General features: G+C 38.7%; 1 protein-coding gene across 1 annotated transcript in view; it reads right to left on the reverse strand.

Moving 5' to 3' along the window:
* LOC126419463 (protein sax-3-like) overlaps window positions 1-19572 on the reverse strand; it is a 93217-nt gene that overhangs the window by 35782 nt on the left and 37863 nt on the right. Inside the window, exons 6-17 of the mRNA XM_050086651.1 lie at window positions 19318-19522; window positions 16013-16329; window positions 14724-14957; window positions 13823-14048; window positions 12760-12875; window positions 9212-9414; window positions 8960-9120; window positions 8243-8553; window positions 7636-7804; window positions 6172-6308; window positions 2000-2162; window positions 486-673 (exon numbers count right to left, since the gene is read on the reverse strand). Of these exons, the coding sequence (XP_049942608.1) occupies window positions 486-673; window positions 2000-2162; window positions 6172-6308; window positions 7636-7804; window positions 8243-8553; window positions 8960-9120; window positions 9212-9414; window positions 12760-12875; window positions 13823-14048; window positions 14724-14957; window positions 16013-16329; window positions 19318-19522 (2430 nt within the window). The remainder of the gene's footprint in view (window positions 1-485; window positions 674-1999; window positions 2163-6171; window positions 6309-7635; window positions 7805-8242; window positions 8554-8959; window positions 9121-9211; window positions 9415-12759; window positions 12876-13822; window positions 14049-14723; window positions 14958-16012; window positions 16330-19317; window positions 19523-19572) is intronic.

Below are 19572 nucleotides of genomic sequence, written 5' to 3' on the forward strand. Positions count from 1 at the left end.
ACAGACTGTGGTCATGTGTGTGTGAGTTGCATTTGCATGTGCGTATGTCTGTGTCTGTTGTCTATTTCCAATGAAGGCTTTGTTGGCTGAAAGCTTACTTACTGATGGTCTTTTGGGGTTGTGACTATCTGTGATTCAGTCTCTTTGCTATATGGTGAGTTGCAACTATCCTTTTCATAATTTGATCATTGATATTGACATACTGATTCTGATGCTTACTGTATCAGAATTGTAAGACTTTATTTTCATTATTTTTCTTAATCCAGTGTTTATAATGCAAGTCACACTATTCAACGAATAACTATTTGCTGTTATGTCATGACCAATTATTGTGTCATATGAAGAGTAATGTCTGCAGTACACTTTCTTGCGGAGGGAGGGAGTGTGTAAAACAGTGATGAAGGTGGTGTAATATAGATCAAATTGTTGTTATGTAATACTATTGATATACTTAATATTTTAGTGAATGTCTTCTAAATGCTTACCGGAGGAGGATGTTGTGGTGGGGGCAGCATAGCGTATCGCCCACTGCTGTTTCCATAATCTCCTTTTCCTGTGGAGTTGGCCCCACTTCCTCCCTGCTGCGGATTCCAGTTTGATGAGTAACCATTGCTGCCACAACTGCTGCCTCCTCTTACAGGAGGCACTGGTGGACCATGCCCTGAACTACCTCCTATAACCAATGATGTCAAATGAGAAGTGAAGTTATAGTATTGGTCTCTGTGCAACTGATTGGCTTTAAATGAGACAGTTTAATATTTACTCAAAATGGAGTGCCTTAAATAATGGATAATGGGGGTCAGAAGACAGAACACTATTAAGAAGGGATCTTTGTTTTCCATTAGTATTTAACTAAAACCATTCTGAGTGTTTCCTTGGTTTGACAATGTGCCGATAATAGAAATATTCCCTTTGATTACAATATATCCCTTTTATGTAGCAAGACAACACTAAATTCATGCATGAAAGAGAGTGCAGCTCCTCAGTCTTGGTATATTGTGAAGCAGAGAATAATAAACATAAAACAGAACAGTGAAGTAAATTACTTCATTTGGGAATGTGTGAATACTGAGATCCTGTGACGGAAAGTATCTGTTTGGATTCTAAAAATTCAACTACACCTCATTTCATGGCATACTCTAGTAATTACTTTCTGTCACTAGTTGTTCATGTATTTGCCTGAAATTTAAGCATTAGCAAGAAAGCAGCAAAGGGACAGTGTATCTGCAAAATTAGTAGTTTGCATTAAGTAATGCAGTTTCTATTATGATGTAATTAGATTATATTAAACATTATTTATAGATTTAATTCAAGTAGAACTGTGTAATTCTAAGTAATAGCTAATGTAGCATGCTGTTCCATGTTATGTCATTAATTATTGTCTGAAATCACTCCATGTCCTTGAAGATTCTACTTTATACAAGCTCTTGAGAATGAGAATCACCAGAAAATTTTGTTTTAACAACTTCAGTAATATTCATCATTTGGATTTGCAGCTCCTTATGTTTACCGTGTTTGCAGTTAAAATTGTTGGATGTAAGGTCAGCCAGTTATGCCAGTTATATGTAATCTGTAATGTGAGCATTTTTACTAAATGATTATAAAACTAATTTTGTAATCATTTAGGAAAAATGTTCACATTACAGATTAAATAAACTAGAAATCCACTGATGATGGCTCATTGGTGCTGGAACATGTTTGGGAACTCGGAAAAAAAACAGTGTTTTGCATTACTGGCAATTTCAGTAATTATAAATGAGTGAGATGGCATTTTGTTGAAGCACTGGAATCATTTTGGAGGAATGGGGTTCAACAGTCGACCCAAGCCATTCATATTTAGCCTTCCCTAAATCATTTAAGATAATCACAGGGATGGTTCTCTTGAAAAGGGCACAGCCAATTTTCTTCCCCATCCCTGTCCAATTTGAAAACGTGCTTCATCTCTAAAGACTCAGTGACTGGACATTAAATGCTAAACTTGCTTTTTGTTAATAATTACCTCCACTTCCATCAGTAGGGTGCAGTTGTCCCACAGGAGTGCCTTCTCTCGAGCAGTTACTACGTTTGCCTAATAGAGGACTGTTTGGATTATATCCTGGTTGATGAGAGTGAAAACTGGGAGAAACTCCACGATTTGTAGAGTTTGTTGTTTGAGTAGGTGCCTGGAAACATACAAATTAGGCAAAAAATAAAATTTTCAGTTTATTTGAGTGTGCTGGTACATTCTGTTAAAACAGCAAATACATATTGCATTATAATGCAGATTACCTGTACATACATATTAGTTATGATATTTGGCAGTTATTAAAGGGCAATTAGGAATCATAAAGGCAAACTAGGAAGTCATTCTAAAGAGAAGTCGGAACAAAAAATTATGTCCTGAAGTGAGACCACATTTATAATGTGATACTGAAAATTACCATGTGACAGTGCCATCCAGTTTACAATAGATGTTCAGAGTGGACTCTGTGAGATGCAGTGCATCCACTTACACATGACATGACACACCATCTCACTTGTTTGGATAGGCCATCCATTCTGTTTGTTAACGGTATCACGTGTTGCATAAAGATATTGCTTTTGTCTGTCTATCAACTATTATATTAATATATCAAAAAACAAAGATGTAGTGACTTACCAAATGAAAGTGCTGGCAGGTCGACAGACACACAAACAAACACAAACATACACACAAAATTCAAGCTTTCGCAACAAACCGTTGCCTCATCAGGAAAGAGGGAAGGAGAGGGAAAGACGAAAGGATGTGGGTTTCAAGGGAGAGGGTAAGGAGTCATCCCAATGCCGGGAGCAGAAAGACTTACCTTAGGTGGAAAAAAGGACGGGTATACACTCGCACACACACACATATCCATCCACACATATACAGACACAAGCAGAGATATTTTTCAATTTTTTGAACCCAACTATTATATTAATATATAAGAACTTCCAAGTGGATTCACAAGCAAAACTTAAGGTTATTTAAGTCTTGAGATCAGGTGGGCCATACACAAAAAGGCTGATCACTTATGGAGCTACTGAAATATCGTTGAATGATAACACAGTAATGGGCTAGCTCTACATCGTGTATCAGCCACATGATGAGATACACTACCAGTAGCACATCCCCAAACACAACGGATAATGTGTTCTACAGGAATTTCAGTTACATTTGTCCATTAGGGCAACCTGGGAAAACAACTAGTCCAAGTAGATGGTTACCAATAGCACATACCCCAAATTTACTGATGATAATGATACAATCATAGTGCAATATTTTATTGGAGCTCACAGATGACAGTTGTCCGAGATGGTAATGCCATCCCAAACAAATGTTTGCTCAATGAAAAGCATTGATAACAAAAGGACCAGAATGTCAGTACTACAAACATGAAGGTTATAATTGTTTGCACAAATGGTTAAAAATGGATGAAAAAATTTTACAAGTTGAGTGGTACACTTTATAGCAGCAATATACCTTACAAATCGGTGTGGGCTTCTACCTTTTTCCAATTAATTGGCAGCTTGTAAATACTGTTTAAGCTCATTCGTCATATAGAAAACATTCTGTTATGTGGGTACACTGCCAAGAGTTCAACCAAAACCAATCGCGAATCTTTTAATCCTTTCTCTGCCAGGAGGGGCCTAAGGAAGTTTGTCCCTGTAAGTTCTCTTCACCCCTTACAACACTCTGTAATGGGACACCCTTTTCAAAATAACTTTTTTTTTTAAGGAGTAGCTGATACCAGGATTAATCCCAAATCTGGTACAGGTGAACATTTTCGGCTGTTTCACTGAAAGAATTTAATTTGATTTTGTATATGATGCATGGTATTTCAAACTAAACTGTATAAAAAAATTAATTTGTTACACTCTGTATGTACGGTTAATATTTTTCTTCTTTTAGAAATATCTGGCTTACTTAAAATCATGTTATTAATTACACAATCTAATACTAATTATTAAATTTGTTTCTGGATTCATTTATTAAATGTTGTTGTAACTTGGTGATGATTCTTCTTTTGTCAAGACAGTATGTAAACTCTTTCGCTTTGTAAACTCTTTGCAATATTGTGTATACTGCAGAATGTGGGTAGTAGTGGGCATGTCTCTGATGAAAGGAAAACTGTTTTTTAATTTTGCCTACAACAATATAATTGATGGTTTTATGGAAATGCAGATTGACAAGTCAATGTGGTATAGATGAATGGGATAAAATAAAAATATATTTAAAAACAAAGATGATGTGACCTACCATACGAAAGCGCTGGCAGGTCGATAGAAACACAAACAAACACATACATACACACAAAATTCTAGCTTTCGCAACCAATGGTTGCTTTGTCAGGAAAGAGGCAAGGAGAGGGAAAGACGAAAGGATGTGGGTTTTAAGGGAGAGGGTAAGGAGTCATTCCAATCCCGGGAGCGGAAAGACTTACCTTAGGGGGAAAAAAGGACAGGTATACACTCGCACACACACACATATCCATCCGCACATACACAGACACAAGCAGACATTTGTAAAGGCAAAGAGTTTGGGCAGAGATGTCAGTCGAGGTGGAAGTACAGAGGCAAAGATGTTGTTGAAAGACAGGTGAGGTATGAGCGGCGGCAACTTGAAATTAGCGGAAGTTGAGGCCTGGCGGATAACGAGAAGAGAGGATATACTGAAGGGCAAGTTCCCATCTCCGGAGTTCTGACAGGTTGGTGTTAGTGGGAAGTATCCAGATAGAGGATAATGGAGATACTGTTGCTTGCTGGTGAAAATCTTTATCACATGATGATGATCATAAGTCTTCAGTAGTGTCCTCTCCACATCTGGATGAGTTCTTCCAGTCTGTGAGGCATGATTTGGATGAGACCATCAAGTTTGTCTGGGGGCATGAGGTCCCACTCCTCAATGGCAGCTTCACTGAGGTTCTGAAGATTGTATTGTGGATTCAGATGTTGTGCATTAGTAACCTTCAACAGGTTTCATGTGTGCTCTATTGCATTCACGTCTGGGGACCGTGCTGACCAATGCATTTGGTTAATGTTGCATCTTTCAAGATACCCAGACAGAGCTGATGCCTCTACTGTCATAGGCTACATTTTATGATAGCATTCCAAAATTTGTTGAGCAGTGTACATCCCATGGGTATTACAGACTCGTAGATGAGATGACTGGCTAGATCTTAATGTCTTGAGTGCTACATCGTAAACCTTGTTTAAATTGAAAACCTTTTTATTATATTTTATTACATGCTTATTCCAGTATTAACTTCATTAACATCACTCTCATCTTCCTCTTAATAGATACTGGTATCAAGAAAGAGAAATTTTTGCAGCAAGCTAATTTTCCTTACATCCCAACAAACACTGCTATATTTATCCCTTCCACGGTGCCTAGATACCAGTTTGATACAAACAGAACCTAAAAAATGCATGTATGCTGGCACAGCAATATTCATTTCCTTCTGTTCTTTGACCCAACCCCCACCCAAGATTTTCAACTGGCGGTCAATTGGATTAGCTCCACTTTGTCCCCAAATACCTACAAATAGCTTGTAGATCACAGACATCTCATTATTTGTTACATTCATTACCTTCCTTTGCTCAGTGTTGTTCTCGAATATTTTCTGAGATGCATGCACTAACAACCGCAACCAAAGGTAAGTGTGACAAGAAAAATTCTATGAAGGGGAGAAACTATAAGCATTTTCAGGCACCATAAACACACTGCTATCATTTAGCTAAGAAGGAGCTGAATAGATGTTATAGAAGGGCGAAAGATTCAGTGCTAATGATAGTTATCTATCAATATACAATTTCTGTTGCTGAGATGTCAACGGAAAGTGTAACAGGCTAATACATTTCTTTTCTGAGTTTTCCTCTTATTGTAATTAAGCACCTTATCTTTTTAAAAAATTAAAATATTCAGTTTCTGTGATATTTATATAACAGCCTGTCTTTGGATGCTTTCACAGTAGTCATAGTTATGAATTGTCATTTCATTCATTACTAAAATCGAATGATACATTTAACTTACTTATTAAAGAAATGTAACAAAGAGAAAAAATGATGTCGAAATTTCTCACAGATGTATATTTCTGCTAAGAACCTCATCTCTCACTTACAGTATCATTTATGTAAACAATTATTTTCTAGATGTTTGCTGGTGATGATACTTACTTGACCTGGAAGAAGCCTCGTGCTGGCAGAAGGAGGTGAGTGCTCTGGTGGAGGTGGCAAGAATTCGGACCAGTTAGGCAGCAACTCATTCCCACGATGTGACACTGGTAACTTGTTAGCTTGAAGTCTGTTGTCATCTGCATTACAAAAGTGCAATGAATTTTACTGCTACAAGATGAAGTAGTATGATATTTTTTGCTGAAATATTATCAGTAATAGTCAACTATTGCCATTGAATTCCTTAGGAATGCTCACAACTCAATAACTACCTTTTCCTCAGGCTATGTCAAACTGTGCCACATAATATGAGTAATGTGTTGTGCTAATATGGGAATCATTGTAAAAATACTGAGAGGTACTGGAGAGAAATGAATGTAGATGTAGGGTATAACAAGTTGAAGTGTACGACAAATGGATATATATTGATTTTAAGCTAATAACAAATGAGACACACTTCCCAAATGACAAAAGAACTTTTAATTTGAATTTGAAAATAGTTTTATACTGACAAATAGTTTTAGCAACAATATTCACATAATTCAGTTTGTTTATGCCAAAGACTGGAAGAAATTAATTTGTGTTAGTGGTGTAGATCTTCCAACAAACCATAAGTGATGTGAAAAGATGTAGTAGCATGTATTACAGTGCCATAGCATACATGTGAAACTAATCAGACACTAAATGTTTATCACAGTACGATAAAAAAACAATTATGCTTTGGCCGTACAGGGAATCAAGAAAGGGAGTGTTTGGTAACCCTTAATATTCAGCTGTTGTCTTTGCTGCATACTATGAATTTCAATAGCATTTTATGGAAAAAGTAAATAACATATTTTTCATTTAAAAATAATTTTTAATATGTTTCGGTTCTCAGATAGAAACTTTGCATTTCCATAGGAATATAAAATATTAATGAACAGGTAGTGACAGAGAGTTACAGCATTTCCTAATGTACAGTGCCCATTTTTGCATACGAAGCAAAGCTGGAATGCATATCCTTCTGATGATGCGGTCATTAGAGACTGAACTCAACAAACTGGAAAAGGAGAGGAAAGGAAATTTGTATTTTCCTTGTTAAAGTAAGCACTGCAAAATTTGCTGTAAGTGGTTTAGGGACTTCATGAAAAACTTAAAACTAGATGGCTGGATAGGTATTTGAACTTCTATCCTCCCAAAAGTGAGCCTGGTGTCTTACCATTGTGCCACCTCATATATGTGTCTGCTTTCAATACCACTAAAATTCTCATATTAGTAGATGTCCTCTATTCTCATAAAGCAACTTAAATGTGAAAATTTATTTCCAGGAAATTAACTCATGTGGAAAAAATTGAGTAGCTTTTGCAAAGGTTGAGGAATAGCTTCAATTCTTGCTAAAGCTTGTTCTAAGAATCCACATTCAGGAAAACTACTTAATGTATGTGCATTGCTACCAAATTATGAAAGTACAAAGCAGTTACTGCTTACCTGTGTAAAGACTTCCAATTTCTGAACTCATGCTGCTTGATTTGTTTCCAGTGTCTGGATTAGTTTCCATACTCGACAAATTGTGCTTCACACAAGAATCACTTGAACTAGAGGTTTTTGATTCACCTTGGTCAGCCACATTAACTGGTTCAAACAAATGACTGCTCTCCTACAGGAAATAATGTAGACTGGTTTTAATTAATTTTAGAGTTGAAACATATGTGCAAGTTTTAAAATCATAAGCATAACTCAAATGATATTGTGCTTATATATTTTATCTTGGATTTGTGTAAAAAAAAATTTAAGATAAAACTATCAGACTCTTTCAAATCAAATCACAGCAACAACTATCACTTCCTCAAATTATGTGCAAACAGAATTTTTTACTGAAATAAGAAGGAGCCAAGTAAATTGTTTATTAAACAACATTGCTGCCTGATACAAAATACCAATCAAAAATATTTCTGGTAATTTTTACATTGAACTACTATTCACGTACTTTACACGTACTTTAATAACTTAGTAATCACTCTTCTCAAAATCACAGAGCCCAATTTCTACCAGTGTTCTGTACAATCACATAATGATATCTAAGTATAATACCTACCAAATTGTCCCTCCGAGGAAGTGAATTGATGAGAGTTGTTGTGGCATAAGGTGCAGGTATTTCCGGCTGCTGCTGATCCTTGCGGCAATTATAAAATGTGGTCAGGTTACGGCTGTCAACCTCAGCATAATCAGTTGTATTTGAACTGAGCTCATGGTTGAGTGTCTGATTATTAAGAAGCTTTGTCTCCAATAAACCAGATGAATCTTTGTCAGCACAATCAGTAGGTCTCCAGCCTCTATCAATCCACAGTGTTTCCTTGCCATTCATCAAGTTCAATTGAGGAATATCATTCCCATGCACAACAGGAACTGCAATACAACAGAACATATAAGCTAACATTCTTCAGATGATAAATTATAAGTCGATGAACATCTGTGATTGACAGTTGATAACTTCACACTATGTAATTGTGTGTGCGTGTGTGTGTGTGTGTGTGTGAGAGAGAGAGACAGAGAGAGGGGGGGGGGGGGGGGGAGGGAGAGAGCAGAGAGGGGAGGGGGGATGTGTGGTTGATTGATTTTTGAAATGCTGATTATTGACAGAGATCTCAAGACATGAACAAAAGTAAACAATCTAGAAAAAGTTACAAGGAGTTATCATAACTTCCACCTGCAGTGAACTGGAAAAATCAGAAAAATTCATCTAAAATGTGATATAATCAGTCTGTACATTTAGTGAGTTACTCAAGTCAAAAGAAAGATCAATTATACAAACCACTTAAATGACCAAGTTCTTTGCTAAGAGCCTGCCTCCTGCGAAGGTAGATAAAACCCACAAGACCAACAGCCATTGCAATAATGAGGACACCCATCAGGACAAGGAACCAGGTTTCTCTCACAACACCTCCAGCTGCGCCACTTTCACTGGGATGTGCCCTGCCAAAAGATAATTCAATTTCATAACAGTTCAGGAAAATGAGGTTGAACATTTCCTAGCATGAAATTTTTCTGTCTGAGTTTTACTTACCTTGGTGGATACTGGTGCAACAAAGCAGGATCCATTACCAGAGGGGCAGGTGCTGAGAATGGCCCCAGTCCTACCCTAGTGTAGGCTACAACACGTGCTGTATATGAGCTGCCAGTTGTCAAGTTGTTCAGCAAAACTGAGGTAGTTGTTGCGTTTAGTGTCATTTGGGCAAGAACTTTGCTCCCTTTCCCTTTTATCTGAATCTAGTGCAAAAAAGATTATAATTAAGTTAGTGACAAAAAAACTGAGCATCTGCAACCACAGATAAAACCACATATGGATGGCACATACACACACAGAAAGATATGAAAATCATCCCCTCCCTCCCTCCCCCCCTCCAATCCCCCACCTACAGGTGAGTTGATAGCTACCAGTATTTTGAAAAACCTACTACTGTTCCTCCTCTTCCACTATTAAGCTGCTGCTTTTAGCTCCTGGCAAAGTCAAGATCTGCTTAATATAAACAATACATAAAGTTACATTCATTAGTACCAATATTCTGATAATTTGTAAGTTATTTCTACTTGAATTTTCTATTATATACTATGATTGTCAATTTTACAAACTTAAATAGGTTGCTTTATTTCTTTTGCTCACTAAGACCATGAGAAAGAGAGAATCATTATCTCCTAGTCTGGCCTTAATTAATTTTGATATTGTCACTTACATGAAAGTAACTACATTTCTATGTTGTGATATGTAAATTGACATTGGGCTTTTCTTTGTTTATTCTTTTGTGCTGTAATTACTCAGTGTGATTAAGTGTTGTTGGGTACGTAGTAGTTGTTATGCATGTTCTGACTGATTAATAAAATGTTACTTCAGAAAGCTTTCATTTTTTATTGAAAAATTCTCAGCAAAAGCATACGGGCCCAGGCAAACCTGTGAAAGTAAGGTTTTATAAACATTAAAATTGTGGAAATCCACAGTTTGTTTCAGAAGTTATAAGTTATGCGAGTGCTGATCATTCATTTTTTGTTGAGCAATCATTCGTGTGTGCAGAGTGCATTTTTTTTCCCCCTCAGTGAGAGCTAGAAATGAATGGTACAGCCCCAACTGGACTTCCAGTGGTTGAAAAGTTGATCGGACCTGAAAATTATTCGACGTGGAAAATTGACATGCGAGGGTATTTGGTTCATGATGAACTCTGGGATGTTGTTGAAGACCCTCCTTCGGATCTGATGAGATGGGATGATTTTTGAAAGAGAGAAAAAAAGAGCCATTCCTGGATTATACTTTCCATGGAACAGTTGAATTATTCCAATATAAAGGACAAAAAAATGGCAGCAGAAGCCTGGGTGGACTTTAAAAAATCATTTGAAGACTCTGGACTAACTCACAGTGGGTTTGCTTAGATAATTAACCACAACCAAATTAGATAAATGCAAGTCAGTAGTGACCGTGTGGCTAGGGCCTCCCATCAGGTAGACTGTTCACCTGGTGCAAGTCTTTTGAATTGACAACACTTCGGCAACTTGCGTGTCCAAGAGGCACCTTCTATTGTATTGTATGTCAACCAGAGACCTAGAAACGATGGAGAGGCTCCGTCCCAGCCGCAGCCGCAGTGGTCCACAACCCCACAACGACTACCACAGTCCACTTCACCCTTCCACCGCCCCACACCAAACCCAGGGTTATTGAGCGGTTCGGCCGCCGGTGGACCCCCCCCCCCCCCCAGGGAACATCTCACACCAGGCGAATATAACCCCTATGTTTGCGTGGTAGAGTAATGGTGGTGTATGCATACGCGGAGAACTTGTTTGCGCAGCAATCGCCAACATAGTGTAACTGAGGCGGATTCGCCGAGGCAGATGGAAAACCGTCTAAAACCATCCACATACTGGCCGGGTCACCGGACCTCGGCACAAATCTGCTGGGCGGATTCGTGCCGGGGACCAGGCGCTCCTTCCCGCCCGGAAAGCTGTGCGTTAGACCGCACAGCCAACCGGGTGGGCTAAGAGTCACCTTACCAAGGGACAACAGGAAGTCTTCAATATCTATCCCAAATCTCCAGATCTGATATGTGTTTTGCTGTAAATTTCCTTAGCAGGTGTAATCATTGCCTTAAAACAAAAAACTACTGGACTTCCTAATAGTGGAGCTCAATATATGGTCTTGGCATCGACTATTCAGGATTTACTGTGGTTAAGACAACTTATGTCTAAAGTAGATCCAGGCAGTGTCATAAAGTCACTTACAGTATACTGTGATAGTAAAGAAGCCTTCCAGTTAGCCAAGAATCTAGTGACAAACTCTAGATACAAGCATATTAAGTATCATTTTATAATAAGGCATGTTGACTACATCTACATCTACATCTACATCGATACTCCGCAAGCCACCCAACGGTGTGTGGCGGAGGGCACTTTACGTGCCACTGTCATTACCTCCCTTTCCTGTTCCAGTCGCGTATGGTTCGCGGGAAGAACGACTGTCTGAAAGCCTCCGTGCGCGCTCTAATCTCTCTAATTTTACATTCGTGATCTCCTCGGGAAGTATAAGTAGGGGGAAGCAATATATTCGATACCTCATCCAGAAACGCACCCTCTCGAAACCTGGCGAGCAAGCTACACCGCGATGCAGAGCGCCTCTCTTGCAGAGTCTGCCACTTGAGTTTATTAAACATCTCCGTAACGCTATCACGGTTACCAAATAACCCAGTGACGAAACGCGCCGCTCTTCTTTGGATCTTCTCTATCTCCTCCGTCAACCCGACTCAGGTGTTATTAATGCTGAACATCTGCTTTCTTAAGAAATCTTAGCCAATGCTTTCATAAAACGACTTAGCAATGGCAGACATGAAACATGTGTACGAAACTGTGGCCTTGTGAAATAAGTGAAGGAGTGACTGTAGATTTAGACTTCATACTTTTGTCGATGTCAGTTTATGGGGACATGTTGAGATACGTAAACTGATACCAACAGTTTCTTTTTTTTTTGTTTACTCCTTTGTGTTGTAATTCCTCAGTGGTGATTAAGTATTCTGGGAGTATGTTGTAGTTGTCACTGTGCACATACTCATTGATTAATAAAATGTTATTTCAGAAAGCTTTCACATTTGTATTAAAAAATGCTCAACATTCTGCAACAAGATTAAGCTCAAAGGACATTTGGAGTTCATAATATGTAGAATTTCAGTGCCACTATTTATATTATAAAATGAAATATCATTATCATCATTTTGTTGAAAGAATAATTGCAACACTAAAACCTCAGTTTCTCGATGTCAAATGAAACTGACAAACCTATATTGTTAATTTTTGAGAAAAATGAAGTCACAGTTTATTCTGAAATACTGTAACTGGAAAAGTGAATGACATTCAGGACAAAAGGATCAACTGATTCTGTAGCAAAGGTTGTTAATTGATAATAGCAGCTGGTGTGGTTGGGATAGTCAGTGATAGTAATATGTGGTGGTGGTAGTAGTAGTAGTAGTAGAAAAAGAAGAAGAAGAAGAAGAAGAAGGAATTAACATTGCCAATAGTATTAGTGACAACATTTATGTTTGATATCTATATGTGGGATTTATAGGAAAATATTTGTAGTACCTTGTATCCGAGGAGAATTCCATTATGATGTTGTGGTGGAGGTGGAGACCAGCGAACAAATGCTGCAGTTGTGTTCAGCATACCAACTTGGACATTGTCCGGTGGGGCAGAAGGTACTGGAAGTTTGTTAATGATAATTGAGACTATATTATATCAATATATATTTATTTGTTAATGACAACTGAAACTATATATATATATATATATATATATATATATATATATATAAAAAACAAAGATGAGGTGACTTACCGAACGAAAGCGCTGGCAGGTCGATAGACACACAAACAAACACAAACATACACACAAAATTCAAGCTTTCGCAACAAACTGTTGCCTCATCAGGAAAGAGGGAAGGAGAGGGGAAGACGAAAGGAAGTGGGTTTTAAGGGAGAGGGTAAGGAGTCATTCCAATCCCAGGAGCGGAAAGACTTACCTTAGGGGGAAAAAAGGACAGGTATACACTCGCACATATCCATCCACACATACAGACACAAGCAGATATATATATATAATGAACTGTGAAAAGTAGAATAGAATCTTAATTGAGATTCTCATTGTGAATTACTCAATATAATCTTAAGAACATCAATACTGCATTAAGGCATTTTATGTAGGCCTACAATTATAAACAGTTTTACTTTATTTTTTAAAAATTTTGGTTGCTAGTCTACAGTCAAACAGAACTATATTCAGATGGTAATACAATGTTACAAGGCTTTTCATGGATGTTTTCTTTTCATGAATGTTTTATTGCAGAGACATATCATAAATAAAGGTCTATGAGGGACAGAATCATTAACATTGCACTCAAATAAAGACATAAAAGCCATGCAATTATTTTGTGGCAGTGGACATTAGGTAGAGAATTACGAGTTCTTCCTAAAATTAATATGTAGTTGGTAATGAGCCTACTAGTTTTCAGCTTATAGGTTGGAGAAGTTCAATAATTAGAAATTTAAAGAAACCATTAAATTGGTTCATTGAAATCCAATTACTAGTGGTTATTATATCAAACTACTTTAATTTTAGAGATACTTGCAGTAATAGGAAATTTACATACCATCTTCCAAAGTTTGCACATGCTTTGAGTTTGATGGCTGTCCTTCCACAGATTTGTAGAATGGTACAAGAAAGAACTCATACTTTGTGAACTTCCTGAGGTTCGTCACTGTATTGGTAGTGGCGCCAGCATTCAGAACTGTTACCATATTGTATTTCTGAGAGCCACCAGAGAGATCACAGAATCGGACATACAGTCCTTCGACGTACTCCTCACCAGACAAAATCTAGACAATAAGAACATTATTACTCTCTATTTCATAGTGTAAATGTATCTTGTAGTAAAATTAGCAAATAAAATACTAAAGGTGCATTTGTAATTTTGGAATAATGAAAACTCAATGTTGAATGAGATCTATCAAAACCCTAGGTTCTTGGTGGATGTTTCTTTCTTAATGATATTCACCATAATTATCTACTTCCTCCTCTTTATCTCTTCAGATCTCCTGGTGGTGCTTTATCAGAAAACTGAAAAACCATTAATCTTTTAATGGGACTATTTGCTAAAAGAAAACCATCCCCCCTCCCCCGAAGGTGTGCAATAACTAGACTTGGTCTGTGTGAGTGTGTGTGTGTTTTTTTTGTGTGTGCGAGAGAGAGAGAGAGAATGGAAAATAAGTAAGTGACAAAGTGACACAGTTAATTTACATTATCATTATTTCAAGTGGACAGAAGTTAAATAGCCCTCACTGTGCTTCCTTTATTTGCACATTGTACTCTTCAATGGAATTTGAGTGATTTATTCATTCTGATAATTGTCTCCCGTTTAATATCATATCTCCAGCCACCATAATGAATCACCTCTAAATTATTGACAAGAAATATTCCAAATTATTTCAAAATAAAGTGTGGCAACAGAATTGACTAGCAGTTTTGGTTTATTCTGATTAACTGTAACTTACATCCCAAACAAGTCGCACTGATGTAGAGCTGAGAGGCATCACATCTCGCAGCACAACCACCTTAGTACTTAGACGACTCCTGGCTTCATCAAGTTCATAACGAGGAACGGTTCTCTGATCAGCAGAACTCAGTGTTTTAGCTACACTTGAGACAGGGCTTGGTACTGACAGTCCATGGCTATTCTCTGCCCTCACAAGAAAAATGTATGAAGTGTCTGGCTTCAGGTCTGTTACCTGTTTAAGAGAAATGCCAATATAAGAAAATACAATTGACAATTAAAAAGAAATAAAGAGCTCTAGCATCATAGATAATAAACATTCTAAATGTTTAAAAGAAAACATCTACATCTGTATAGCACAAAGGGAAAATTTTAGATTTCAGTCCAGTATTTTGGCTTAGATACTAGTGTAGGCCAGTTGAATTCGGTTGTATTTGTGCAGCATGCGATACAAACATTGCTGCAGGTAGTCTATTGGCTGTACAAGTTAATTTTTTTAATATGCCTAGATAGTATATTACCATTGTCACAAATGACCCATACATATAAACAGCTGAAAATGTGAAATTTGAAAAATTGATCCCAGTCACTCACTTTTCTCATCACAAAGCAGGAATGAGACCTTCCCTGCCTGTATGGAATTTTTTGTCACAAAAGTATTAATCATTTTGATGTTAAAATAACTTCCAGAAATGAAAGATCATATTTTTGAAGTTTGTTCGCAATCCTGAAGTATAAAATGAGAACTGTCCCTTTGGAAGGAAGAGCTGCAAACCCCATCTAGGCATCTTGAGATTTGTTATCTGTGGATTCTCTGAATCAATGCAAACATATGCTCAGAAATTTCTTGAAACATCTGTGCTGCATCTGTATTTCACAAGCAACAATGCGGTTGTGTAAATGAGTTAAATATGTGTTGATTTAGACTTATCAGTATATTTCTTTTGTTGAGGCATTCTTATGAAAGCATAGAGTGATTATTTTCATATCATCCAGAAAAAATTTTTAGTGCATACCATTATAATTTTGTGATTACAGTAACTTCGGGTATTATGTAGGAATTTGTATGTTGTGAAGTGTAAATGATTAATGCTGGATGGCTTGAGTATCCCTACTAGTGTCAAACAAAAAATATTTTCAAATCAGACTTCATGCTACATATAACATCTTTTAGTAAAGTCATATCAATATTCTTGCATTTATTTCAAAACTAATTCAGCATTCTGTTATCAGGACACAGTCAGATTACATATAAAATCAATGATACTTTTTAGCAAGGATGTGACATACTGTGATAGCCTCTGATGTCACTCTATTGGCAGCCACAACCCAGCCAGTCTGCAAGTCTGAACTGAAATACTCAATGGTGTAGCCAATGAGCGGTGATGCTCCTGGTCGACCCTGCTGCCATGACAATGCCACACTGGATTGTGTGGTGTTGAGGATGCGTGGCTGAGAGGGGGGCCCAGGAAACGTGCCAGGATCTGGTGTGCGGTGCAGACTGGGACCTGGACTCTTCTCCACAGTGAGAGATGCAGACCAGGATGTCTCACCACTTTCCGAGGAGGCCGTACAGGTGTACAGCCCTGAGTCCGACAACTGGAGGTCTGGTAACAAAGTAAAGTTGTCTCTGTTTTACAACGTACTGTATTACACATTTGCTCTCTCCCTTCCTCTATCAACAAAAATGAGCTGTTTAAATACAAACTATTAACTCCAGTTGCTGAAATATGTATCTTTTCTATTGTTATTCATGTATAAATGTTTCATTTTCTCTGTTAGTTTTATTTACAAATAGCTGTAGGAATGCGAAATATGAGTGAACATACACTCTATACTGCATGTCTCAACTAGGAAGTTCAAGAACATTTCTCTCCTTTCTTTCCTTCTCTTTTTATTGTCAGCAGAATTCTTGGTAAATAACACTTGGTCTACAGACTGTAAATGGAATCTGGAAAGAAGTGTTCACACTTACAGACTGGGATAGTTAAAGTAAATTATAGGTAAAAAGTAATGTCCAGAGAAACGTCAGACAGGGATAGAACAGCTGAACTGTGAAAATAAAAATGTTGAGACAGTGATGTCTTTCATCTGTGCTCCTTGCCTGTCTCCTCTTATTCAATCAGTCTTCTACTCACTAATCATATTCTGTGTATGCCTCTGTGAAGTACACTCCTGGAAATGGAAAAAAGAACACATTGACACCGGTGTGTCAGACCCACCATACTTGCTCCGGACACTGCGAGAGGGCTGTACAAGCAATGATCACACGCACGGCACAGCGGACACACCAGGAACCGCGGTGTTGGCCGTCGAATGGCGCTAGCTGCGCAGCATTTGTGCACCGCCGCCGTCAGTGTCAGCCAGTTTGCCGTGGCATACGGAGCTCCATCGCAGTCTTTAACACTGGTAGCATGCTGCGACAGCATGGACGTGAACCGTATGTGCAGTTGACGGACTTTGAGCGAGGGCGTATAGTGGACATGCGGGAGGCCGGGTGGACGTACCGCCGAATTGCTCAACACGTGGGGCGTGTGGTCTCCACAGTACATCGATGTTGTCGCCAGTGGTCGGCGGAAGGTGCACGTGCCCGTCGACCTGGGACCGGACCGCAGCGATGCACGGATGCACGCCAAGACCGTAGGATCCTACGCAGTGCCGTAGGGGTCCGCACCAACACTTCCCAGCAAATTAGGGACACTGTTGCTCCTGGGGTATCGGCGAGGACCATTCGCAACTGTCTCCATGAAGCTGGGCTATGGTCCCACACACCGTTAGGCCGTCTTCCGCTCTCGCCCCAACATCGTGCAGCCCGCCTCCAGTGGTGTCGCGACAGGTGTGAATGGAGGGACGAATGGAGACGTGTCGTCTTCAGCGATGAGAGTCGCTTCTGCCTTGGTGCCAATGATGGTCGTATGCGTGTTTGGCGCCGTGCAGGTGAGCGCCACAATCAGGACTGCATACGACCGACGCACACAGGGCCAACACCCGGCATCATGGTGTGGGGAGCGATCTCCTACACTGGCCGTACACCACTGGTGATCGTCGAGGGGACACTGAATAGTGCACGGTACATCCAAACCGTCATCGAACCCATCGTTCTACCATTCCTAGACCGGCAAGGGAACTTGCTGTTCCAACAGGACAATGCATGTCCGCATATATCCCGTGCCACCCAACGTGCTCTAGAAGGTGTAAGTCAACTACCCTGGCCAGCAAGATCTCCGGATCTGTCCCCCATTGAGCATGTTTGGGACTGGATGAAGCGTCGTCTCACGCGGTCTGCATGTCCAGCACGAACGCTGGTCCAACTGAGGCGCCAGGTGGAAATGGCATGGCAAGCCGTTCCACCGGACTACATCCAGCATCTCTATGATCGTCTCCATGGGAGAATAGCAGCCTGCATTGCTGCGAAAGGTGGATATACACTGTACTAGTGCCGACATTGTGCATGCTGTGTTGCCTGTGTCTATGTGCCTGTGGTTCTGTCAGTGTGATCATGTGATGTATCTGACCCCAGGAATGTGTCAATAAAGTTTCCCCTTCCTGCGACAATGAATTCACGGTGTTCTTATTTCAATTTCCAGGAGTGTATAATCCTCAGAATTGTGGGATGAGTTAAGAAAACTACAATATAAAAGAAAAAAAAAATAATTAGTCTTATGGTACACCAACTACAACCATTAATAATGTATGATGATGTACTTAACAAAATAAATTAATTATACTTTGTAAATGGTTATTTTAGCATACCTAATCATTGCAACGAATAGAAAACTTGTTACTTAGAAAAAAGCTATTTCTTCTTCAGTGATACTATCGTAGCTTCCAGGTGGCATCTTTCCCTTTGCCACCCTATCTCATCTTCTTTCCGCATGCATCCTTCATAGACTTTTACATAGTATCAAAGTGAAAAATGCATGATCAAAAATTGTAACACATGAGGCCATAAAATCATGTAATAAATAACAATATATCAAATTTAAGGTTAGCAATGAGAGAATCTGATGATGCAGTAATACAGCAACAATTTAAAGTACAAGAAAATAATCACTTACAAGTATGTGCAGGAAATTTGGTTTGAATAACTGTGGCTGAATTTGAAGTACAGAAGAACACAGTACAATATTTCATCCTGGAAACCAGAAGTCAAGATGTAGGTTGTATGTAGATGGATCAATGGTCTAAGCATAATAATGCTAAGATGAGAAACAACAGATAAGAACATTAACAGTTTTGTTCTTATAGACCCAAAGAATAATACTGACAGGAAGCTATGTAGAATGACGACTAACTGGAATAAAAACAAATGGGAGTCACTTACACTCTTAAGGCATAAGACCCATGGTAAGAAGGAAAACTGACATGGAAATGGCATGAAGAGAAACAACAGAGAGTTCAAACTTTACACAGTTGATAATATTTCTAGGTCAGATGTTCACTGGTTGATGAATGCGATCAGTGATGATAAGTGATGACAGTCTGTGATAGTGGTGAAATGATGGTTCATGAAGTAAACTAAGAAGGTGAAAAAAAAAAGTTGTCAAACAGAATAAATTGCAGATATTCATCACCTTAGATTTGCTGATACTCACTGTCAATATGAAGAGTCCCATTGTCTAGAACATTGATGCGAGGACCTTGGCTCACTAGAGGTGAGCCATTCTTGTACCAGCGCACCCTGGGTGGAGGTGTGCCTGTCGCCTGACACGGTAGTGCTGCTACAGATGACAGGGGCAGTGTCTGATTGGCTGGTCCCATCTCCACAATGGGTGGAGGTACATCAGCTACTGATGTTACCTTTAAAAATCAATTATCCATTGTACTTTATTTATCAATTTATTTAACCT

This window comes from Schistocerca serialis, chromosome 9 (genome assembly GCF_023864345.2).
Source record: "Schistocerca serialis cubense isolate TAMUIC-IGC-003099 chromosome 9, iqSchSeri2.2, whole genome shotgun sequence".
NCBI classification, from domain to species: domain Eukaryota; kingdom Metazoa; phylum Arthropoda; class Insecta; order Orthoptera; family Acrididae; genus Schistocerca; species Schistocerca serialis.